The following is a 24,444-nucleotide window of genomic DNA, read 5'->3' on the forward strand; positions in this document are numbered from 1 at the left end:
GGGGCACTAGGGCTGTTATTATGGGGGCACTGTGGATATGTTGGGGGCACTGAGGCTGTTATTATGGGGGCACTGTGGATATGTTGGGGGCACTGAGGCTGTTATGGGGGCACTGTGGACATGTTGAGGGCACTGAGGCTGTTATTATGGGGACACTGTGGATATGTTGGGGCACTGAGGCTGTTATTATGGGGGCACTGAGGCTGTTATTATGGGGGCACTGTGGATATGTCGGGGCATGATGTGATCAGTTGTGTTTCTCTTCTTCCTGTTTTTGTTTCTTCCCTTCCCTATATGGCGTCTCGGGTCACGACGGTTGCACTGCGCCTGCGCTTTAACAGAATGACCTTCTCATCATGGCGTCTGGCTTGTGTTGTGCGTGTAGTACGTGCGTGTGATCATCGTCGTATACGTGCGCGCCCCTGACGGCTCGGGCTCTTCCTCTTCTGTCGCTGCTTGTGAAGATGGCGGCTCCGTGACCGGGGAGATCCGGCCGCGCTGTTGGAGAGAGCGGTCTCGCCGGGTGAGAGCTGAGTGTTGTTATGGACGTGTCATCCTCTGCGCCGCCTCACTGCTGTCTCATCCATGCTGACGGTCTTCTCATCACTGTGGCCATTGGTGATGTCCCGTGCTACAGGCCGGGGGTTGTCAGCTCTGCAGTGCAGTTGTCAGATGTCTTTGCTGCGCTCGCTGGTTGTCTCTGGTTTCAGCCTTTAGTTGATTGTTATTGTTACATTACTTATTGTTGCCATAACGGTGCCCCTCAGTGTGTGGTAAGGGGGAGTGGGCCCGGTGCCCCTCAGTGTGTGGTAAGGGGGAGTGGGCCCGGTGCCCCTCAGTGTGTGGTAAGGGGGAGTGGGCCCGGTGCCCCTCAGTGTGTGGTAAGGGGGGAGCGGGCCCGGTGCCCCTCAGTGTGTGGTAAGGGGGGAGCGGGCCCGGTGCCCCTCAGTGTGTGGTAAGGGGGGAGCGGGCCCGGTGCCCCTCAGTGTGTGGTAAGGGGGGAGCGGGCCCGGTGCCCCTCAGTGTGTGGTAAGGGGGGAGCGGGCCGGGTCACCATGGGGGGCCATGCATCATTTCACTGCAATGGGGGGGTACAGGGACTGTGCATCACGTTGCTGCAGCTTGAGGATGGTGAATGAGTGGCCCCAGGATCTCGTCGCGGTATCTGAGCATCCACAATGGCGTCAGTAGAAGGCGCCTGTGATGTGGACGGAGGATCTCAGCAGAGAAGGAAATCTCACAGCTCAGATCTACACAAATGTGAACAATGATGGAGAGAAAACGTCGACGGGCGGTCACCGCCTACCGGCTAAGGGGTCGACGGGCGGTCACCGCCTACCGGCTAAGGGGTCGACGGGCGGTCACCGCCTACCGGCTAAGGGGTCGACGGGCGGTCACCGCCTACCGGCTAAGGGGTCGACGGGCGGTCACCGCCTACCGGCTAAGGGGTCGACGGGCGGTCACCGCCTACCGGCTAAGGGGTCGACGGGCGGTCACCGCCTACCGGCTAAGGGGTCGACGGGCGGTCACCGCCTACCGGCTAAGGGGTCGACGGGCGGTCACCGCCTACCGGCTAAGGGGTTGACGGGCGGTCACCGCCTACCGGCTAAGGGGTCGACGGGCGGTCACCGCCTACCGGCTAAGGGGTCGACGGGCGGTCACCGCCTACCGGCTAAGGGGTCGACGGGCGGTCACCGCCTACCGGCTAAGGGGTCGACGGGCGGTCACCGCCTACCGGCTAAGGGGTCGACGGGCGGTCACCGCCTACCGGCTAAGGGGTCGACGGGCGGTCACCGCCTACCGGCTAAGGGGTCGACGGGCGGTCACCGCCTACCGGCTAAGGGGTCGACGGGCGGTCACCGCCTACCGGCTAAGGGGTCGACGGGCGGTCACCGCCTACCGGCTAAGGGGTCGACGGGCGGTCACCGCCTACCGGCTAAGGGGTCGACGGGCGGTCACCGCCTACCGGCTAAGGGGTCGACGGGCGGTCACCGCCTACCGGCTAAGGGGTCGACGGGCGGTCACCGCCTACCGGCTAAGGGGTCGACGGGCGGTCACCGCCTACCGGCTAAGGGGTCGACGGGCGGTCACCGCCTACCGGCTAAGGGGTCGACGGGCGGTCACCGCCTACCGGCTAAGGGGTCGACGGGCGGTCACCGCCTACCGGCTAAGGGGTCGACGGGCGGTCACCGCCTACCGGCTAAGGGGTCGACGGGCGGTCACCGCCTACCGGCTAAGGGGTCGACGGGCGGTCACCGCCTACCGGCTAAGGGGTCGACGGGCGGTCACCGCCTACCGGCTAAGGGGTCGACGGGCGGTCACCGCCTACCGGCTAAGGGGTCGACGGGCGGTCACCGCCTACCGGCTAAGGGGTCGACGGGCGGTCACCGCCTACCGGCTAAGGGGTCGACGGGCGGTCACCGCCTACCGGCTAAGGGGTCGACGGGCGGTCACCGCCTACCGGCTAAGGGGTCGACGGGCGGTCACCGCCTACCGGCTAAGGGGTCGACGGGCGGTCACCGCCTACCGGCTAAGGGGTCGACGGGCGGTCACCGGCTGTTGATGGAATTTACATTTTTCTTTTCTTCGTTCACCTTGTGTTTTGGGATTGATGAGTGTTACCTTGTTTGAGAATCTTCTTCTTCTCCTCGTTTTGCCGCAGGTTTTTCTTGTCCAGTGAGGTGTATGGGGCGCGGACCCCCGTCTGAGGGGCTTCTCATTGTATTAGATCCCCTGATTCAGTGTTGCAGGGATATTGAGGTGTCAGGACTCCCTGGGGCTTCCTTTGTGCCCCTCTTTCGAGCTTCTGTTTGCTGTGAATGTTGCGACTCTCATTAGCATCAGGGTTAATTATCGTCCTGACCAGCGTCTCGGCCTCCTTTCACACGCCGCTGATTGTCTGCAGCTGTGCAGTGGCTTCACCAAACCAGGGTGATCTTCCACAGCACAACAGGCCTGTGGCTGTTCTGGAAGTGTTCTGTGGTACTGAGCCTCTTTACGTCACACGCGGCCGCTGTCCTGTGACCCTCTCTGCGGCCTGTAGAGATGACCTGCAGAGCATCATGGGATATTGGCTCTGGTGTGCGGCTGTTAGCCATGGCTTCCATTAAAGGGGTTGTCCCACAAACGTGTATCACAGCTTTGGCATAGATGAGCCGAGTGACTTGCTGGGACCTCAGTGTGTGACCATCTGGGCCCCCATGTCCCCTGTGTGACCTCTCTCCATACACTGTAGGTGTGGTGGTCTCCACCGCTCCATACACAGGGGGCTTCCATTCTTGTCCCCCCACTGGTCTGTTTCTCCTCTGTCCTGTGGTGATCGGACGTCCCCTCACAGGAGGCTTTGTGTGGGGCTGCTCTGTGTATGACATGGAGCCTGCAGGATCCCCCGACCTGCGGTCGGCCCCTGGTCTGCTCAGGGGGTTGTGTCCGGAGACCCCTGCACTAGTCTGAGCTGTAGCTTCACCATTTTCTTGCCCCCTGTCACTCTTTCATTAACCCTCTGACGTTTTCTCTGTTGCAGGACGTGCCATGGCCGGCTCCTCTGAGAGTGAAGATGACGCGTTCATGGCCATAGATGGAGAGGACGCAGTAGACGGGACCATGGAGCAAGACGAAGAGGCGCAGGCCACGTCTGGGGGGACCAAGCACAAGCGGTCCATGTGTGAGCTGCCGGAGGAGGTCCTGGAATACATCCTGTCCTTCCTGTCTCCGTACCAGGAGCACAAGACGGCCGCCCTGGTGTGTAAGCAGTGGTACCGGCTCATCAAGGGTAAGGTGCAGCCCTCCACCCTGCAGCCGCCATGTCCTCTGTGCTAGTGATAATGGGGGTCCGGTCTGTGCTTGCCGTGTGTGGACGGACCGCTGGGAGGGGTCCATGCTGGGCTTGTGTGGCCTGTCATTATGGAGACGCAGCTCTGCACGGGCGCTGTAGGCGCTGGACAGGGGCAGCTTTACTTGATCCAGACAGGATATGATGCAAAAGTTTACACACCCCAAACTTCCTGAAATGTGTCTGTTCTGGCGGCGTCTCCCTGATTGCTCCTCGCAGATGGCTGGTTTCCAGGTCCGGCATCTGCCCGCTCATTACCATTAATAGAAATTGAGAAGAACTTTTCTGCTCGTCATCCAGACTCAACGTCTGATACCTGTGATCAGGATTGTGCTCAGTGACTACAGGCAGTGTCAGGTCGGTGCCGTTATACTGATTACACTGATACCTGTGATCAGGATTGTGCTCAGTGACTACAGACAGTGTCACAGGTATCAGTGTAATGGCGCCAACCTGACACTGTAGTCACTGAGCACAATCCTGATCACAGGTATCAGTGTAATCTGTATAACGGCGCCTACCTGCCACTGTCTGTAGTCACTGAGCACAATCCTGATCACAGGTATCAGTGTAATAAGTATAATGGCGCCAACCTGACATTGTCTGTAGTCACTGAGCACAATCCTGCGGACAGGTTCCCTTTAATTTGCATTTTATTGCATAAAACAAGTATTTGATACAATAGAAAAACAGAACTTAATATTTGGTCCAGAAACCTTTGATTGCAATTACAGAGGTGAGATGTTTCTGGTAGTTCCTGACCAGGTTTGCACACACTGCAGCAGGGATCTTGGCCCCCTCCTCCATACAGATCTTCTCCAGATCTTTCAGGTTTCAGGGTTGTCACTGGGCAACATTGAGTTTCAGCTTCCTCCAAAGATTTTTCTATAGGGTTCAGGTCTGGAGACTGGGAGGCCGGTTCAGGTCTGGAGACTGGGAGGCCACTCCAGGACCTTCAAATGCTTTTTTTTCCGGAGCCACTCCTTAGTTGCCCTGGCTGTGTATTTTGGGTGATTGTCATGCTGAGACACCCAGCCCCGACCCATCTTCAATGCTCTTACTGAGAGAAGCAAGTTGTTAGCCAAAATCTTATGATACATGACCACATCCATCCTTCCATCAATATGATGCAGTCATCCTGTCTCCTTTTCAGAAAACAAAGTATGATGTTCCCCCACCATGCTTCACGGTTGGGTCGGTGTTCTTGGGGTTGTACTCATCCTTCTTCCTTAAAGCATGGCAAGTGGAGTTGATACGAAAACGTTCTGTTTTGGTCTCATCTGACCACATGACCTTCTCCCATGCCTCCTCTTGATCATCCAGATGGACAGACATCTGACTGGGATGATTTAGTGAATCCTGCTTTGAGCAGGGGTTGGACCAGATGACCCAGGAGATCCCTTCCAACTCTACCATTCTATGATTCCATGTGCCGGTGTGAGCAGGGGGACCTTGCGTGCCCTGCAGAATTTTAATCCATAATGTCATAGTGTGTTACTAACAGTAATGTTTGAGACTGTGATCCCAGCTCTCTTCAGGTCATTGACCAGGTCCTCCTGTGTAATTCTGGGCTGATTCCTGAACTTTCTCAGAATCATCCTTACACCACGAGGCAAGATTTGGCATGGAGCCCCAGACGGAGGAAGATTGACAGTTATCTTGTTTCTTCCATTCTCTAATAATTGTGCCAACAGTTATTACCTTCTCACCAAGCTGAGTGCCTATTGTTCGTTAGCCCATCCCAGCCTTGTTCAGGTCTATAATTTTATCCCTGGTGTCCTTATCTCTTTGGTCTTGGCCATGGTGGAGAGGTTGGAGTGTGATTGAGTCTGAGGACAGGTGTCTTTTATACAGGTACTGAGGTCAAACAGGGGCAACTAATCCAGGTAATGAGTGTGGAGTAGGAGGCTTCTTACAGAAAACTAACAGGGCTGCAGATTCTGTCTTTCGGTGAAGTGTACTTACGATAAAAATTACCGAGCTTCCATTCTTCGTAGGTGCGAAAACTTGCAGAATCGGCAGCATATCACATACTTATTCTCCCCACTTAAAATGTCACTAGTAGTAAAATGAGTGAGCCTAAATCTTAGTCGGCCCTGTGCGCACTACAGCTTTGTCTTGCAGATTCCCCCTGATGATACGCAGCAGAAGTTCCCCATAAAATGTCCCACTGCAGAGCAGTGTTCACACCGTCCGTCCGACGTCGCGCTCATCCTCCTGGCGGCTTCTGTACGTCACAGCACAGAGGGAAAGATGTCAGCGGCGCCACAAGAATGACGGCAAAGCCCCCTCAGGAGCGAGTGCCGCTGCAATGTACCTAATCTGCCTGTAATGGAGGGGCCGCGGGGATCCATCTCTGTGCACGGGGGGCCGTCTCCATCGCTCCTGAGGGATACACTGGTGCCTGTCGCCGTATATACTGTGTGTGTGCGTGTGTATATACATATATATCCCTTCCTCTTCCTCCAGGAGTCGCTCACCAGTGTTACCATGGATTCATTAAAGCCGTTCATGATGGAAATATCCAGTGGGAAAGCCGCACCTACCCGTACCCCGGGACCCCGATAACTCAGCGCTTCTCTCACAGTGAGTACAGCAGGAACACTACAGGGCTGCGGGGGGGAACTAAAGGGACCCTTCTGTACCACTGTAGTCTGACGAGTGATCAGCCCATATAGCAGTGCCAGCAGTGAGGGTCTCCGGACCCCTGGTCACTGTGTACCATCCACTGCTGTCATCGCTGGTTGTTACGGATGAGACTATTAGTTGGGGTCCTCTGCTCGGCCTCCGTGCTGGATGATGGGAGTATTCCTGCTCTTGCTGTGGATGAATGTCCGGGTGTCACACTTATGAGGCTTTGTCCCCCAGGTTCTTGTTACTACGACCCCAACCAGTCCATGTACGTGTTCGGCGGCTGCACGCAGAGTAGCTGTAACGCCGCCTTCAATGACTTGTGGCGACTGGACCTGAACAGCAAAGAGTGGATCCGTCCTCTGGCGTCAGGTGGGTGCAGCCTGCTTCTGGGGGTCCGTCTATGGAATCTGTAAGATGATGGGAGCTGGGGGATGTAGACGCTGGAGACAACCATCACGTTGTGTCCGTCTACTGATGCAGCAGGGTAGGAGGTGATCCTCCGAGGTCTGACACCCGCGCGCTCCTCTGTTATGGGGGCGTAATCTGTGGGTGACCGGATGGCCCGAATTGTAGGAACAGAGGAACAGACATGGCCTCGTGCACATCCCTGGGATCAGGATGGCAGATTTCAGTATTAACCCTTCCCCTACAGCAGGGAGCTGCAGTCTGGACCGGATTCCCACTGCTCCCTGGGAGTACGCTGCGGAGCAGTATCCCACGGGAGGAGCCACAGTCCCACCCTGCTCCGCGGGCAGCACCCGGCCGGCAGGTTCGCAGGCATCAGCTCATTGTCTCTGGAAAGCTGCCCAGGCGCCGTGTCGCAACTTGTGCCTAGGTGAGGTGCCGTGGGTGGGCTCCGGATTTCCCTTGGACACGATGTGTAGATTTCATTGCCTTCGCTCAGCTGCTCGCGGTGCTGTGATTCTGGCGTCGTTAACCCTTTCCTAACAGAAGATTTTTGTTTTTCTCCACTTATGTTTGTGTTTTCCCATCGATGTGGCCGTATCGGGGCGTGTTTGTTGTCAGACGGATGTCACCATTCATTTCATCAAATATTGTACTGAAAACGGGGGAAAATTCAAGTCCAGTGAAATGGCGAAAAAGAAACCCTCATTCCCTGAGAGTCCGGCCTCTTCTCCGCCGGCTGTGGGCGCGCGGTGCAGGCCGGGCTGCGGATGTTACTGCCGGATCACACACACCCTGAGCGCTGGCGTCACTCGCCGTGTAGGGACCCGACAGGACGATCGCCCAGGATGTGACGGGACCAGGCTTTCTCTGTGACCGGTGGAGCAGCATTGATTGCAGCGCAGCCGTGTGAAGTGTCGGACCTGTAGCCCTGCGATTTCCCAGTGGTTTCTTGTGGTGGCTCCCAGTCACTGGTGAAATCTGCCCGGAGCGACCACGCCGTGAACACTGCGCCTGTCATCGCTCGGTCTGCTGAATGCGTGGTCCCCTCAGATCCCGCACGCCTGGCTGTGCTGTGACCCTGTGATCTCCCCAGTCTTCTGGGTGTCTGTAGATGTGACCCTTCCCCTCGCCCCTTCTCTGCCTAGGATTCCCTCGGGAATTTGGCAGGAATTTTTCCCACCAGTCTCTGGCATCAGAACTGGATTCCTGTCTGGGCGATGGTCACACGGTGCTGGGGAGGGGCGCCTATATTTATACAATATGGGAGCGTATACCGCACCTCCATGCAGAAATCATCCCGCCGATGTCTCAGGGTCTCCATTAACCCATTACTGACAGGACGTACGATGTCTGGTGCAGGTGTGTAGCGGGGGCCGACTGTGACCAGTATGGGCTCCATTCACTGCTGGTAACCCCTTAAATGCCACTAGCAATCATGGAAAGCGGCACTTAAGTGCTGCAGACACAATGGAGGGTTCATTAAGGTGCCCAGCACCCCTCTTTTCCATGACTCGATCGTGCAGTGGTTGCCATCGCTGCTGGGGTCTCTGAATCCCCCCGCTATCCTGGTGCTCCGATGCGGCAGATGGACATTTCTTCCACTTACTGAAGTATTGCGATAGGATGAGTGATCAGATGATCGCAGGTTCAGGTTTCCCCCATGGACGAAGGTTTGTTCCCCTTATTTCAAATCCCCAAAAATGATCACTGAGCAAAAGTCCGGTCCTCCGAGAGAACGTCTGACGCCCGAACGAAATAGAAACCCCAGAATTGTCATAAATTCAAACCCAGGGTTCCCACGACTTCAGGGAGGAAAAAAAAAAAAAACCGTGACACGACGGGGTAAATCCCAGCCACGTTCACCCTCGCGTCGCTGGCCGCACTGAATCTGACTCCTCTCTGGTTCCCAGGTTCCTATCCGTCCCCCAAGGCCGGGGCCACACTGGTCGTGTACAAGGAGCTGCTGGTTCTGTTCGGGGGGTGGACGCGGCCGAGCCCGTACCCCTTACATCAGCCCGAACGCTTCTTTGATGAGATCCATACGTACTCCCCATCTAAGAACTGGTAAGATGTGATTTCCCCCCCCCCCCCCCCCCCCCCCCGTCATGGCCCCCATCTCATCCCGGCTTTTCTGCAGTAACCGCATGTCGTCCTTCCAGGTGGAACTGCATTGTGACCACCCACGGCCCCCCACCGATGGCCGGCCATTCATCCTGTGTGATTGGTGACAAGATGATCGTCTTCGGGGGATCTCTAGGTTCTCGCCAAATGTAAGATGACTTTGTGTTCACCTACGATACCAATGTCGGGGCGCGGCCAACAGCATAGGAAATGGGGCGACACATAAACAAGTCAGGCGCATACAGAAATCCCTCCCCCGGTGGGGTCCGCACACTAAGGATGGACTTGTAGGTGGATAGGGTTTAATGGATAAAACACACACAGTTTGTACCAGATGGCGTCTTCACAGTATAGACCACGGGCACACGAACAATCGCATTTAGAGCCGCCGTGACCGGCCCGGGGCCACGCACCTGCCCAGCGCCACCACGTGACTGACCCAGAGCCGCAGTGACTGCCAAAGCATCACACACCTGCCCAGAGCTGCCACGTCACCGGGCCTCGGATGTGGCGATGCCCATGAGGCCTCCTCCATGGTGTCCTCTACATGTGTTTTTAGGATCTTTTCGCTGCCAGCTTTCAGCTTTGTCTTAATACTGTTGGATTTACATAACCCAATTTGTTGGCCCCTTTGCCCCCTAGACCTCATGGGCCCTGGCTGCATGGGTGGTCTTCGTACCATCAAACATTGATTCGCCCCATTCTCCACCCAGTTGCGCTCTGTTATGTGACCGGAGGCCATAATGTGACGGCTTCTTTGTGGTTTTTATCTTTAAGTTCTTTCCCCTGCGATCCGTCCGCTGCTCTCCAGGGGAGAGGACTCACCGGGGAAGAGCTGCTCTTCGCAGAGGACGGATCGGAGGTGAAAGAGGCGACAGGAAGGCCATGTTCACATTGCAGCAGAGTGCTGGGAATCTCGTCACGGGGCCTTTCACTTAATTCCTGGAGCCTGTGTCCAATACACGTCACCCCCTGCCAGGTCCTATGATGGAGACGTGCGCACTCCTTTCCATCAGTCCTTCTTTACTGGACACAATAGAGAAGTCTGAAGGACACAGATGGAAAGTGGTCGGACGTTCGTCCATTAGACCTTACTGGAGCTCTTCACTAGTGTGAACGTGGCCCAAGATGTCACCCGTAGATGCATAAGAATGATCTTGTCTTCCAGGAGTAGTGATGTCTGGGTGCTCGACATGGAGCAGTGGTCGTGGTCCAAGCCCAACATCTCGGGTCCCTGCCCGCACCCCCGCGGAGGACAGTCCCAGGTACGCTCGGCATCATGTCCTCCCCTCACATTGGGTCACACGGGAAGATAACGTGATTCTGTCCTTCGTACAGATCGTGATTGACAGCGAGACGATCCTGATCCTGGGCGGCTGCGGAGGACCAAATGCGGTGAGTGGCCGTGTCCTGGCCCATGTAACACCCCGTGTCCGTGTCACTGACTGCAGGAACGTTTCCGGTTTCAGCTCTTTAAGGACGCCTGGCTCCTGCACATGAACACGAGCCCCTGGACCTGGCAGCAGCTGAAGGTGGAAAATGAGGAGCACGGAGCCCCGGAGCTGTGGTGCCACCCGGCTTGTAGGGTAAGTGCCCCTGAGGCCTGCAGGACGTCTCGCTCGCTGAGCCCAGAATGGTGACCATGTTTCCTCCGTCCCTCACAGGTCGGACAGTGTGTGGTGGTGTTCAGCCAGGCGCCCAGCGGCCGAGCTCCTCTCAGTCCAAGCTTGAATTCCCGTCCGTCCCCGATCAGTGCGACTCCACCTGCCCTGGCACCGGAGACCAGAGAATACAGATCACACTCCCCGGTGCGAGCGCCTGATGAAGCCCCTTGTGTGAATGGCCGCTGGGGAACTCTCAGGCCCCGGCCACCACGGCAGACTGGAGGTAGTTCCCGCGAGGGCAGCCTCTCCCCCGCCCGGAGCGATGGTCTGTCTCCTGTCCTTAATGGGGGCAGTATATCACCGGCGGCAGCCATGGACAGCCCCTTGCCAGTGACTTCTCCCTCTGCTGCTGACAGCTGTGATCACAAGGCAGCCCCCATTCCTCCTCCTCGCCGGGGGTCTCTGCCGGAGCAGAAGGATTTATGTCTCGGTGCAGAGGATTGCACATGGAAACGGGGGGACTTAGATCTTGACCCTGCAAGTAGAAACCCCCCTGAACTGACCAATGGCGTGCACACGCCCCCGCACATTATGTCCACGCTGTCCGGAGCGGTGTCGCCTGGGGCCCTTCGGCGGGGTCTGGAAGCTGTTCGTGCCCTGGTCACGTCCTCATCCCAGGGGGCCGCTAACCCCGTCAGCCCTCCCACCCTCACTTCCCCAGGATCTCCCAGCAGTGGCTCGGAAGCCGCATCGCCACGGCCTGCCCCGGCCCAGAGTGACGGCCATTCCCTGCCCACCATCGCCCGTCGTCTAGGACATCACCCGCCCCAGTCGCTGAATGTGGGGAAGCCCTTATATCAGAGCATGAACTGCAAACCCATGCAGATGTACGCCTTGGACATTCAGGGGCCTCGCGAACGGGGCCGAGTAAAATGGAAGGTGTTCAGCAATAGCTCTGTGGTGGGGCCCCCCGAGACCAGTCTGCACACGGTCGTGCAAGGCCGAGGGGAACTCATTATTTTCGGGGGTCTCATGGACAAAAAACAGAACATGAAATATTACCCCAAAACCAACGCCTTGTATTTCGTAAGAGCCAAGAGATAATCTGGCCGCCACTTTCCCCGGAGATGTTCCCCCCCCCCCCCCTCTTTACACCATGTGCCCCATAATAACATGAGCGCGACCCCCCGCTCCATCCTGATGTGACCCCCTCTCTGCAATGGTCTGCAACACGCGCAAAGCCCCAATCTATGATGGACCCCACTCTATGGGCCCGGGGTATTCTGGGAGCCATCGGGGCATCGTGCTAAATCCTCCAGTCACCCTCCTAATCGTGGTGCAGACCCCCTAATTCAGCAACTCGTGACCGATTCTAAAACTACGGAGCCCATTGTCCCTAGAGAGGATGGAGGGGCCGGTGCAGGAGCTGGGGCCGAGCAGAGGGGGCACAGCTCGGCCATCATCTCTGTACGGCAGGGCCTGGGTGTTGTAGGGTTAAACCCGGACCACCCTGCCGTGCATTATACAAGCGATTGGGGAAACGAAGGAGGAAGAATTTTGTTTTTAATTTTTTTTTTCATATCTAATCTGAGCCGTGTTTCTCATTGCGTAAAATTGAGGAAAAACAATTTGTTGTATTTCGGTAGCGGTGAAAGCTTCTCGGTGAGGGGGGCCGGAGGTGGCGAGGGGGGTCGGTGGTCCGTGGTCACCTCCTGGATGCCCCTCTGGGGTGTTCTAGGCCCAGGACACGTGGATCGATCAGATGAGACTCCGGCGGGTGATCAGTAAAACATGGAAAAAAGTTGACTCTGGAAGAGCGAAACGTAGGAAAATACCCAGTCCCCCCGCACTCCGGACCCTCTGACCACACCGCAAACCTAAACTATAACACCCCCTCCCAGCGCCGTGCAGCGGGGCGCTTGCGGTGTAGCAGCCTCTAACTGCAGAGAGGAGGTGGTCGGGAGTAGCGGTGGCCGGCGACTCTTGCTGCCGGATCATTGGGGGGAGACGCTTTCCAGCTGCTGATTAAATTATTGCTACGTTCTTTTCTACAATCCGCATGGTCCGCCCCTCACCCACTATCAGGTCTCCGCTCCCCCCAGCGGTCCCTGGCGCAGCTGCCGGCCCTGGATTCGGGGGCGTCTTTATCACACTTGGTATCTGCTCCTGAATTAGGGGATGGATCGCAATAAAGTTCCCTGATTGTCACCTGCGGCCGTCGGTCACTGCTTCATGAGTCTAAGTTACAGCACAAACGCCGACCCTGAATACCATCAGCGGAGGGGAACGGCCGCCCCTAACAGACTAAAGACACCACATCCCATAGTTCTTAGGGGAAGATGAACCAGAGGAGCGGGGGGGGGGGGGACGGTGTGTGGGGCAAGGGGGAGAGTGTAAGGGGGGACGGTGTGGGGTGAGGGGGACGGGGTGTGTGTGTGGCGAGGGGGGCAGGGTGTGTAAAGGGGGAGTGTGCCGGGCAAGGTATGTACAATGAGGGGAGGAGGGATGGTGTGTGTGGGGGGGGGGGGGGGTGCGGGCCGAGGGGTGTGAGTGAGGGAGCGTGTGCAGGGCGAGGGGGGGGGGGGACAGTGTATGCAAGGGGGGAGTGTGTGGGGCGAAGGGGACGGTGGGGGGAGTGTGGGGTGAGGAGGGGACGGGGTGGTACGGTGAGGGGTTAGTGTGTGTGTGAGAGAAGGGAGTGTGTAGGGCGAGGGGGGGGGGGACGGTGTGTGTGTGAGGCGAGGGTGGTGCGGGCCGAGGCGGGGTGAGTGCGGGGTGAGGGGACGGTGTGTGAGAGGGGTGTGTAGGGCAAGGGGGAATGTGTGTGGCGAGGGGGGGGGACTGTGAGCGGGGAGTGTGGGGCGAGGGGGGGAATGTGTGTGTGGCGAGGGGAGACTGCGTGTGAGGGGGGAGTGTGTGTGTGGCGAAGGGAGATTGTGTGGGGTGAGGGGGGACGGTCTGAAAGGAGTGTGTGGAGGGGGTGTTCGGCGTGAGGGGGTGGACGGTGCATGCAAGGGGGGAGTGGGACGGTGGGCGTGAGGGGGGACAGTGGAGGTGGACGGTGTGTGTGGGACGAGGAGGGGACAGTGGGTGTGGGCGAGGGGGGAACGGTGTGGGTGGCGATGGGACGGTGTGGGTGAGGGGAATGTGTGTGTGGGGCGCGAGCAAGGGCCGGTGTATGTGAGGGGGGGGGACGGTGTGGGTGAGGGGAATGTGTGTGTGTGTGTGGGGCGAGCAAGGGCCGGTGTATGCGAGGGGGGGACAGTGTGTGTGCGGGGCGAGGGGGGACGGTGTATGCAGGGAGGAGTGTGGTGAGGGGGTGTGGCTATGGGACGGTGTGGGTGAGGGGAATATGGTTGAGGGGACGGTATGTGTGTAAGGGGAGTGTGAGGGGACTATGGCGAGGGGGGGGGAAGTGCGGGGCAAGGGGGTACGGTGTGTGTGGTTGGAGGGGGCAGTGGCAGCGTATGTGGGGGGCGGGGGCAAAAGAGTGGGGGGTTATGTGCAGGGGTGTGTGTGTGTCATAAGCCTGTGGGGTGACCGGGCAGTAGAATAGGGGGTGGGGCGAGGGGGGGGACGGTGTATGCAAGGGGGGGGGCGCGAGGGGGGGATGGTGTATGCAAGGAGTGGTGTGTGTGGCAAGGAGGGGACTGTGTGAGGGGGGGACGGTGTGGGTCGAGGGGGCGTATGTGTGGCGATGGGGCGGTGAGGGGGGGGGGGGGGAGTGTGTGCAGGCGAGGGGAGTGTGGGGGGCAAGGGGAGACGGTGTGTGTGAGGGGGGAGTGGGGCGAGGAGACGGCATGCGAGGGGGGACTGTGAGGGGCGAAGAAGGGGGTGTGTGAGAGGCAAGGGTGGGACGGTGTGTGGGGGGGACGGTGTGTGTGCGGGGCGAGGAGGGGACGGTGTATGTGAGGGGGGGGACTTTGCATGTGAGGGGAATGTGTGTGTGTGTGGGGCGAGGGGGGACGGTGTGTGGGGGGGTGCGTAGAGATGGGACGGTGTGGGTGAGGGGGGAGTGTGTGTGGCGAGGGGGGACGGTGTGTGTGTCAAAGGGGGGAGGAGTGAGGGGGGAGTGTGTGTGTGTGGGGCGAGGGGGGACGGTGTATGCAAGGGGGTGTGTGGCGAGGGGGGACTGTGTGTGGGGGTGTGTGGCGATGGGACGGTGTGAGTGAGGGGACGGTTTGTGTGTAAGGGGGGACTGTTTGTGTGTGGTGAGGGGGGACGGTGTGTGGTTGGAGGGGGCAAGGTATGTGTGGGGGGCGGGGGCAAAAAAAGTGGGGGGTTATGTGCAGGGGTGTGTGTGTCAGAAGCCTGTGGGGTGACCGGGCAGTAGACTATGGGGGAGGGGCCAGTGGCGTGTGGTCTCCGCCATTATTTCTGCATTATTACTATCGGCTCCCAGTGCGGAGACATTAGGGGACAGCGAGAGCAGAAACGTGCACATGACGCTTGACGTAACGCTCGTTAACGTTAATGGGCGTGGCCGTAATGGTCATCGGCATAATCACGTGACTGGTGCAGCTTATTCACGTGAGTCTTACTGCCAACGTCAATTCCCTGCGACAGCTCTCATTATACAGCAGCGTCCCGGATGTGCGAACAATAAAATGTCCAGGATTCCTGTACGCAAACCCGAGAGTCTGATCACAACGGACTGGCTGCAGTCACCCGAAGGCCGCGACTATCTGACCTGTGTCCTGCGGAAGAGACAGCGAAGAACGTACGGTAACTAAGACACCGCCCTCTGCTGCTCTTTGTGTGATATTACATCTCCTGTATTATCCCCGCACCGCCCTCTGCTGGTCCCTGTGTAACATTACATCTGTATTATCCCCGCACTGCCCTCTGCTGGTCTCTGTGTGACATTACATCTGTATTATCTCCGCACCGCCCTCTGCTGGTCCCTGTCTAACATTACATCTGTATTATCCCCGCACTGCCCTCTGCTGGTCTCTGTGTGACATTACATCTCCTGTATTATCTCCGCACCGCCCTCTGCTGGTCCCTGTGTGACATTACATCTGTATTATCCCTGCACTGCCCTCTGCTGGTCTGTGTGTGACATTACATCCCCTGTATTATCCTCGCACTGCCCTCTGCTGGTCCTGTGTGACATTACATCTCCTGTATTATCTCCGCACCGCCCTCTGCTGGTCCCTGTGTGACATTACATCTGTATTATCCCTGCACTGCCCTCTGCTGGTCTGTGTGTGACATTACATCTCCTGTATTATCCCCGCACTGCCCTCTGCTGGTCCTGTGTGACATTACATCTCCTGTATTATCCCCGCACTGCCCTCTGCTGGTCCCTGTGTGACATTACATCTCCTGTATTATCCCCGCACTGCCCTCTGCTGGTCCCTGTGTAACATTACATCTCCTGTATTATCCCCGCACTGCCCTCTGCTGGTTTGTGTGGTTTCTTTAGGTGACACCGTTGTGATCCTTGTATTTGCACAGGGCTGATAGAGCGGCCGGTTCTTCCCCCGCAGTTTCCTGCTGATGTCGCCAGCTACAAAATCTTCGTCTGTGGTAAAAGTGGTGTTGGGAAGACGTCCCTGGTTGCTAAACTCTGCGGATTGGAGGTGACCCCCATGCACCATGAGACCACAGGTGAGGTCTGGATTGTACAGAAGGTGATGGATCAGGGACGCTGACTATCATTGCTGTCAGAGGGGTCTTGCACTCCCCTGCCCCCATTGATAAAACATGTGAGCTCAGTTGTCTCGAGTGTGCATTTTTGGGCTATTCACCTTCTGCTTTCTCAGAGGTGCTGGTCTGTTCCTCCTCCGTGCTTTACACTGCAGCTTAGCTTGTTCAGATTGATCCTAATCTATTAATGTTTCCTCTCAGGGATCCAGACGTCCTGTGTGTACTGGCCGGTGCGTCCCGCAGACAGCAATCGTCCCATCGTTTTCGCCTTCCACTTCTGGGATTGTGGGGAGTCTGCGCTGAAGAAGTTTGACCACATTCTGCCTGTAGGTGGCGCTGCTGAGCGGATGATGAGGGTTGTGCTCCGCTGTCTCCGACTGATGTTCCAGTTCTGTCTCCTCAGGCCTGTAAGGAGAATGCCGACGCCGTCCTCTTCCTCTTCTCCTTCACCGACCGCTCCTCGTTTGAGGATGTGCCGGCCCTGATCTCCCGGACGCTGAGCCCCGAAGAGAAGGCGGCGCGCGTGGTGATCGGCACCAAGTATCCTTCCACACAGCCGCGAGGAGCAGGCCGTGCACAATTTATCACACCCGGGGGCACAGGTTTATTCCTTAACCCTCCACCCGCCAGACTGGACCAGTTCATGCACACGGACGTGACCGAGCAGGACATCCGTGACTTCCAGCAGACGTGGCAGCTGCCGGTCATGCGGGTGAGAAGCATCCGTGGTGCTCGGGCCGGTGATGGGTGGGCAGAGCTGGCAGACGCTGCCCCGGTGCTGGACGGGTTGGCTGAGGTCCTTTGGCGCAGAGACCAGGTGACGGCGGGACTGGTCGACATTGGGGATTGCAGGATGGCGGCCGGCGGTAGTGATGGCGACCGTGGAGGATGTGACTGATGCTGTAATAGATCCTTCACCTGCGAGATTGTCTGGTGTCCATCATTCTGGGAATGTCCTCTGCTCTGCGCCTCCATGTTTGCGTCATCAGCCGCTCGTGTCGTTCTCCCGTCATAAATCCTGATTGTTACATGACATTGGAGCCCTCCACCAGCTCAGATGGACCCCAGTGCTCTGCTCCCACCCCGAGCCTCCACCAGCTCAGAGGGACCCCCAGTACTCTGCACCCACCCCGAGCCCTCCACGAGCTCGGAGGGACCCCCAGAACTCTGCACCCACCCCGAGCCCTCTACAAGCTCAGATGGACCCCCAGAACTCTGCACCCACCCCTAGCCCTCCACCAGCTCAGAGGGACCCCCAGAACTCTGCACCCACCCCTAGCCCTCCACCAGCTCAGAGGGACCTCCAGAATTCTGCACCCACCCCGAGCCCTCCACCAGCTCAGAGGGATACCCCGTATTCTGCACCCACCCCGAGCCCTCCACCAGCTCAGAGGGGCCCTCCACCAGCTCAGAGGGATACCCCGTATTCTGCACCCACCCCGAGCCCTCCACCAGCTCAGAGGGACCTCCAGAAATCTGCACCCACCCCAAGCCCTCCACCAGCTCAGAGGGATACCCCGTATTCTGCACCCACCCCGAGCCCTCCACCAGCTCAGAGGGACCCCCCGTATTCTGCACCCACCCCGAGCCCTCCACCAGCTCAGAGGGACCTCCAGAATTCTGCACCCACCCCGAGCCCTCCACCAGCTCAGAGGGATCCCCCGTATTCTGCACCCACCCCGAGCCCTCCACCAGCTCAGAGGGACCCCCCGTATTCTGCATCCACCCCGAGCCCTCCACCAGCTCAGAGGGACCCCCCGTATTCTGCACCCACCCTGAGCCCTCCACCGACTCAGAGGGACCCCCAGAATTCTGCTTTCCTTTGAGTGTCTGCCGCCGCCTCCTTCTCAGCTGCTTTGTGTCAGTCTTCACTTTAGTTTTAGCATTTTATTCAGAATTACAGCCACCGATCTGAGGCTTCGGGATCCCGTGACTGAGGCGTCGTTAACCCCCGCTGTGACTCAGGAGTAGTTAACCCCTGCAGTGACTAAGGCGTCATTAACCCCTGCTGTGACCTCCATTCTGTGTATGAAGCTATGCAGCATCCTGGAGGTGAGGACACCGCCTCAATCATCTGCAGATGTGATCACCGCTGCGTTGGCTCCGTGTCTCCTGTAATCCTCTGTGCTGCTGTGATTGTTTTCACGTAAACAGATCATTATCTGCTGGGAACAATGGAGGATATCACGTCTGTGTACACAGGAGCCGCCGTGGGCCCTCAGGTGACTCGGTCATTACAGGCGTGACTCAGAGCCAGAATCTTCTGTATCAGGAGGAACAACATCTAATTATTAGTGGAAAGACGACATTTCTATCAGCTGAGACGTCCGACCGGAATGTGATCCACATAGCGATCTCACTGACCTACATATGTACAGTCAGGAGCGATAGTGTTGGCACCTACATATGTACAGTCAGGAGCGATAGTGTTGGCACCTACATGTGTGCAGTCAGGGAGGACAGTGGTAGCACCTCCATGTGTGCACAGTCAGGGAGGACAGTGGTGGCACCTCCATGTGTGCAGCCGGGGAGGACAGTGTTGGCACCTCCATGTGTGCAGTCAGGGAGGACAGTGGTGGCACCTACATGTGTGTAGTCAGGGGCGACACTGTTGTCACCTACATGTGTGTAGTCAGGGACGACAGTGTTGGCACTAACATGTATGTAGTCAGGGAGGATAGTGTTGGCACCTACATGTGTGTAGTCAGGGGCGACAGCGTTGGCACCTACATGTGTGCAGTCAGGGACGACAGTGTTGGCACCTACATGTGTGTAGTCAAGGGCGACAGTGTTGGCACTAACATGTATGTAGTCAGGGAGGATAGTGTTGGCACCTACATGTGTGCAGTCAGGGAGGATAGTGTTGGCACCTACATGTGTGTAGTCAGGGGCGACAGCGTTGGCACCTACATGTGTGCAGTCAGGGACGACAGTGTTGGCACCTACATGTGTGTAGTCAGGGGCGACACTGTTGGCACCTACATGTGTGTAGTCAGAGGCGGCAGTGTTGGCACCTACATGTGTGCAATCAGGGACGACAGTGTTGGCACCTCCATGTGTGCAGTCAGGGACCATAGTGGTGGCACCTACATGTGTGCAATCAGGGACGACAGTGTTGGCACCTCCATGTGTGCAGTCAGGGACCATAGTGGTGGCACCTACATGTGTGCAGTCAGGGCCGATAGTGTTGGCACCCTTGAAATTCTTCAGGAAAATGACGTGTTTCCTCCAGAACATTCAACCAGTTCCGCACACTTACAATACACAGAAAGGAAAAAAACCTGAGAATAAGTAACAGCACAAACAAAACTGAGAGAAAAGGCAAAATGTAATTTCCCCCCCCCCCAAAAAAAAAAAAAAAAAAATGGTCCAGACAAAATTGTGGCACCCTCAGCGTAATATTTGGCTGCACCCTTTGGAATGAATCCCTGCAATCCACAGGCTTCTTGCGCCTCTCACCTGGAGTTTTGGACTTGTCCGTTTTTTTGTAAGCTGCCCCCGGTCTCTCGTATATGAAGGCGCCTTCTCCCAACAGTAATTGTAAGATCTCTCCACAGGGGATCAATAGGATTTAGATCATTGCTGTCACTTAAGAACTCTCCAGCATTTTGTTTCCATCCATTTCTGGGGGCTTCTTGAAGTATGTTTGGGGTCATTGTCCTGCTGGAACACCCATGACCTAGAACACAAACCCAGCTTTCTGACACTGGACACTACATGGCTACACAAAATTCTTTGGTAATCTTCAGAGTTCATGATGCCTTTCACACAATCAAGACACCAAGTGCCAGAAGCAGCAGAGCCCCAACACATCTCTGACCCTCCACTATGTCTGACTGTAGGTACCGTGTTCTTTTCTTTGTAGGCCTCACTCCGTTTTTGATAAACAGGAGAATGATGTGCTTTACCAAAAAGCTTTATCTTGGTCTCATCTCTCCACAAGATGCTTTCCCAGAAGGACTTTGACTTGCGTACATTTTGGCAAATTTTAGTCTAGCTTTATGTCTCTGTGTCAGCAGTGAGGTCCTCGTGGGTCTCCTCCCATAACTTTTCTTTTATTCACTTGTGGATGGATAGTTTGTGCTGACTCTGATGCACCCTGAGCCTGCAGGAAAGCTGGAATTTCTTGACTGTGGCTGTTTATTCACCATCCGGACGATCCTGTGTTGCAACCTTTCATCAATTATTCTCTGCCGTCACGTCTAGGGAGATTAGCTGAGGCGTCATGGGTTGTAAACATCTGGATTATGTTGTGCACTGGGGACAAAGGAACATCAAGGTCTCTGGAGATTGCTGATATTGTTCAAGACTTTTGGTCCTCGCAGAGTCCTCTTCTCCTGTTTCTGTTCTCCGCGCTTAGCGTGACACACACAATGCAAAGATTGAGGCAACTTCTCCCTTTTTTATCTGGTTTCAGGTGTGATTTTCATATTGCCCACACCTGTTCCTTGCCACAGGAGAGGGTGAACGAGCATCACATGCCTGAAACAAAGTTGAGTACCCACAATTTTGGAAAGGTGCCAACAATTTTGTCTGGCCCTTTTTGGGGATTTTAGGTGAAACTATGTCCAATTTATAATTTTTTTTTTTCTTTTTTTGTGTGTTGTTCCAATACACACAAAGGAAATAAACCTGTGTATAACAAAATATGTAATTCTAAAAATTTTCTTGGGAAAATTTCAAGGGTGCCAATACTTTTGACCATGCCTATATACACTGCACAGTACCACTCCTCCTGTATATACAGTTGTGGCCAAAAGTATTGACAGCCCTGCAATTCTGTCAGATAATACTCCGTTTCTTCCTGAAAATGATTGCAAACGCAAATTCTTTGGTATTATCTTCATTTAATTTGTCTTAAATGAAAAAACACAAAAGAGAAAGAAGCAAAAGGCAAAACATTGATCATTTCACACAAAACTCCAAAAATGGGCCAGACAAAAGTATTGGCACCCTCAGCCTAATACTTGGTTGCACAACCTTTAGCCAAAATAACTGCGACCAACCGCTTCCGGTAACTATCAATGAGTTTCTTACAATGCTCTGCTGGAATTTTAGACCATTCTTCTTTGGCAAACTGCTCCAGGTCCCTGATATTTGAAGGGTGCCTTCTCTAAACTGCCATTTTTAGATCTCTCCACAGGTGTTCTATGGGACTCAGGTCTGGACTCATTGCTGGCCACCTTAGTCCCCAGTGCTTTCTCTCAAACCATTTTCTAGTGCTTTTTGAAGTGTGTTTTGGGTCATTGTCCTGCTGGAAGACCCATGACCTCTGAGGGAAACCCAGCTTTCTCACACTGGGCCCTACATTATGCTGTAAAATTTGTTGGTAGTCTTCTGACTTCATAATGCCATGCACACGGTCAAGCAGTCCAGTGCAAGAGGGAGAAAAACAACCCCAAAACATCAGGGAACTTCCGCCATGTTTGACTGTAGGGACAGTGTTCTTTTCTTTGAATGCCTCTTTTTTTCTCCTGTAAACTCTGTTGATGCCTTTGCCCAAAAAGCTCTACTTTTGTCTCATCTGACCAGAGAACATTCTTCCAAAACGTTTTAGGCTTTTTCAGGTAAGTTTTGGCAAACTCCAGCCTGGCTTTTTTATGTCTCGGGGTAAGAAGTTGGGTCTTCCTGGGTCTCCTCCCATACAGTCCCTTTTCATTCAGACACCGACGGATAGTACGGGTTGACACTGTTGTACCCTCGGAGTGCAGGGCAGCTTGAACTTGTTTGGATGTTAGGCTACTTTCACACTAGCGTTAACTGCAATACGTCGCAAATGCGTCGTTTTTGCGAAACGCCGCATCCAGCAAAAGTTTTTGCTGGATACGTTGTTTCGTCATAGAGTAACATTAGCGACGCATTTGCGACGCATTTGCGACGCATTTCCAAACGGTGAATGCGTTTGGCGGCGTTTGGGCGTATGGTAGCGGTCCGTCGGGAGAAAAAAACGTTACATGTAACGTTTTTTGCTCCCGACGGTCCGCTTTTTCCGACCGCGCATGCGCAGTCGGAACTCCGCCCCCACCTCCCCGCACTTCCCCGCACATCACAATGGGGCAGCGGATGCGTGGGAAATATGCATCCGCTGCCCCCGTTGTGCGGCGGAGACCACACTAGCGTCGGGAACGTCGGCCCGACGCGCAGCGACGGGTTGTTCCCGACGCTAGTGTGAAAGTAGCCTAAGTCGAGGTTCTTTATCCAACATCCGCACAATCTTGCGTTGAAATCTCTTGTCAATTTTTCTTTTCCGTCCACATCTAGGGAGGTTAGCCACAGTGCGATGGGCTTTAAACTTCTTGATGACACTGCGCACGGTAGACACAGGAACATTCAGGTCTTTGGAGATGGACTTGTAGCCTTGAGATTACTCATGCTTCCTCACAATTTGGTTTCTCAAGTCCTCAGACAGTTCTTTGGTCTTCTTTCTTTTCTCCATGCTCAATGTGGTACACACAAGGACACAGGACAGAGGTTGAGTCAACTTTAATCCATGTAAACTGGCTGCAAGTGTGATTTAGTTATTGCCAACTCCTGTTAGGTGCCACAGGTAAGTTACAGGTGCTGTTAATTACACAAATTGGAGAAGCATCACATGATTTTTCCAACAGTGCCAATACTTTTGTCCACCCCCTTTTTTATGTTTGGTGTGGAATTATATCCAATTTGGCTTTAGGACAATTCTTTTAGTGTGTTTTCATTTAACCCTTTAATGACCGCCAATACGTCTTAACTGACTTGAGGTATAAGAGAATAGCATCCCCATACAGGTAATAATCCAGGAGCTGTCGACTGTACACTATAGCTGACAACTTGCTCTATCAGCCACCATCAGTGTTTGCACCATCCAAATCTGTTTAACCCCTTAGATGCTGCTGTCAATAATGACTACATCATATAAATGGTTAACAGAGTGTGGGGGCTTCCTCTTTATCCCAATTGGTGTCCTCAGGTCATGATTGTGTGGTCCTGATGTTTGCTGTGGCAATTCATGACCAAATAGTGGCCTCAGAGTCTGACGGCTGTAGCGGCCTGTTCAGAAGTTAGCGGCATTTAGGTGGTAAAAATACACATTTTCATTTGTGTTATGCCACTTTGCATTAATTCCTGAAAATTACCTGAAGGGATAGTAAACTACCTGACTGCAGTTTTCATTGTCAGGGGGTTCTGTTTTTAAAATGGTATAACTTTTGGGGGTGTCCCAATATATAGGACCCCAAAAGGCACTTCAAACATGGATAGGTCCCTAAAACAATAAATTTTGTAAATTTCCTTGAAAAAATGAAAAATTACTGCTACATTTTGAAACCTAAATTACTAATAAAATAACATTTTACAAATGGTGCTGATGTAAAGCAGACATGTGGGATATGTTATTTATTGATATTTTGCTGTGGTATGACTATCTGGATTAAAGGGATAATCATTCAAAGTTTGAAAATTGCTAATTTTTTGACATTTTTCTCAAAGTTCTGATATTTTTTATAAATAAACGCTAAACATATTGACCTAAATTTACCATTATCATAAAGTATAATGTGTCACGAAAAAACAATGTCAAAATCACTAGGATATGTTGAAGCGTTCCAGATTTAATACCACATAAAGTGACACTGGTCAGATTTTAAAAATTTGGCTCCATCACTAAGGGGTTAAGACAAATTAAATGAAGATAATAATAACAAATAATTTGTGATTGCAATAATATTCAGGAAGAAACTGAGTATTATCTGACAGAATTGCAGGGGTGTCAATACTTTTGGCCACAACTGTATACACTGCACAGTATCACTCCTGTATATATACACTGCACAGTACCGCTCCTCCTGTCCTGTATATACACTGCACAGTACCACTCCTCCTGTATATATATATATACACTCACCGGCCACTTTATTAGGTACACCATGCTAGTAACGGGTTGGACCCCTTTTGCCTTCAGAACTGCCTCAATTCTTCGTGGCATAGATTCAACAAGGTGCTGGAAGCATTCCTCAGAGATTTTGGTCCATATTGACATGATGGCATCACACAGTTGCCGCAGATTTGTCGGCTGCACATCCCAAAGATGCTCCATACAAGGCAGGATGGATCCATGCTTTCATGTTGTTTACGCCAAATTCTGACCCTACCATCCGAATGTCGCAGCAGAAATCGAGACTCATCAGACCAAGCAACGTTTTTCCAATCTTCTAC

The 24,444-nt window shown here is 54.7% G+C and overlaps 2 protein-coding genes across 3 annotated transcripts; both read left to right on the forward strand.

The window, feature by feature from the left end:
• Positions 1-361: 361 nt before the first annotated feature.
• On the forward strand, positions 362-12,807 carry FBXO42 (F-box protein 42). 2 transcript variants are annotated; one of them, XM_077260381.1, is made up of 11 exons: positions 387-523; positions 3,524-3,772; positions 6,302-6,418; positions 6,701-6,835; positions 7,119-7,301; positions 8,785-8,938; positions 9,034-9,144; positions 10,164-10,260; positions 10,334-10,390; positions 10,465-10,581; positions 10,660-12,807. In XM_077260381.1, exons 2-11 carry the CDS (start codon positions 3,532-3,534, stop codon positions 11,701-11,703), a joined length of 2,256 nt encoding a protein of 751 aa, XP_077116496.1. In that variant the 5' UTR covers positions 387-523; positions 3,524-3,531; the 3' UTR covers positions 11,704-12,807. The 2 variants fall into 2 exon arrangements, with proteins under 2 accessions (XP_077116497.1, XP_077116496.1); XM_077260382.1 differs by lacking the exon at positions 7,119-7,301 and having other exon boundaries at positions 362-523.
• A 2,149-nt stretch (positions 12,808-14,956) lies between these two features.
• Positions 14,957-17,175, forward strand: CPLANE2 (ciliogenesis and planar polarity effector complex subunit 2). Its single transcript, XM_077260383.1, has 5 exons — positions 14,957-15,324; positions 16,060-16,212; positions 16,453-16,577; positions 16,655-16,791; positions 16,882-17,175. The coding sequence occupies exons 1-5, from the start codon at positions 15,042-15,044 to the stop codon at positions 17,147-17,149; spliced, it is 966 nt and encodes a 321-aa protein (XP_077116498.1). The 5' UTR covers positions 14,957-15,041; the 3' UTR covers positions 17,150-17,175.
• Positions 17,176-24,444: the final 7,269 nt, after the last annotated feature.

This window comes from Ranitomeya variabilis, chromosome 4 (assembly GCF_051348905.1).
Source record: "Ranitomeya variabilis isolate aRanVar5 chromosome 4, aRanVar5.hap1, whole genome shotgun sequence".
Lineage (NCBI taxonomy): Eukaryota > Metazoa > Chordata > Amphibia > Anura > Dendrobatidae > Ranitomeya > Ranitomeya variabilis.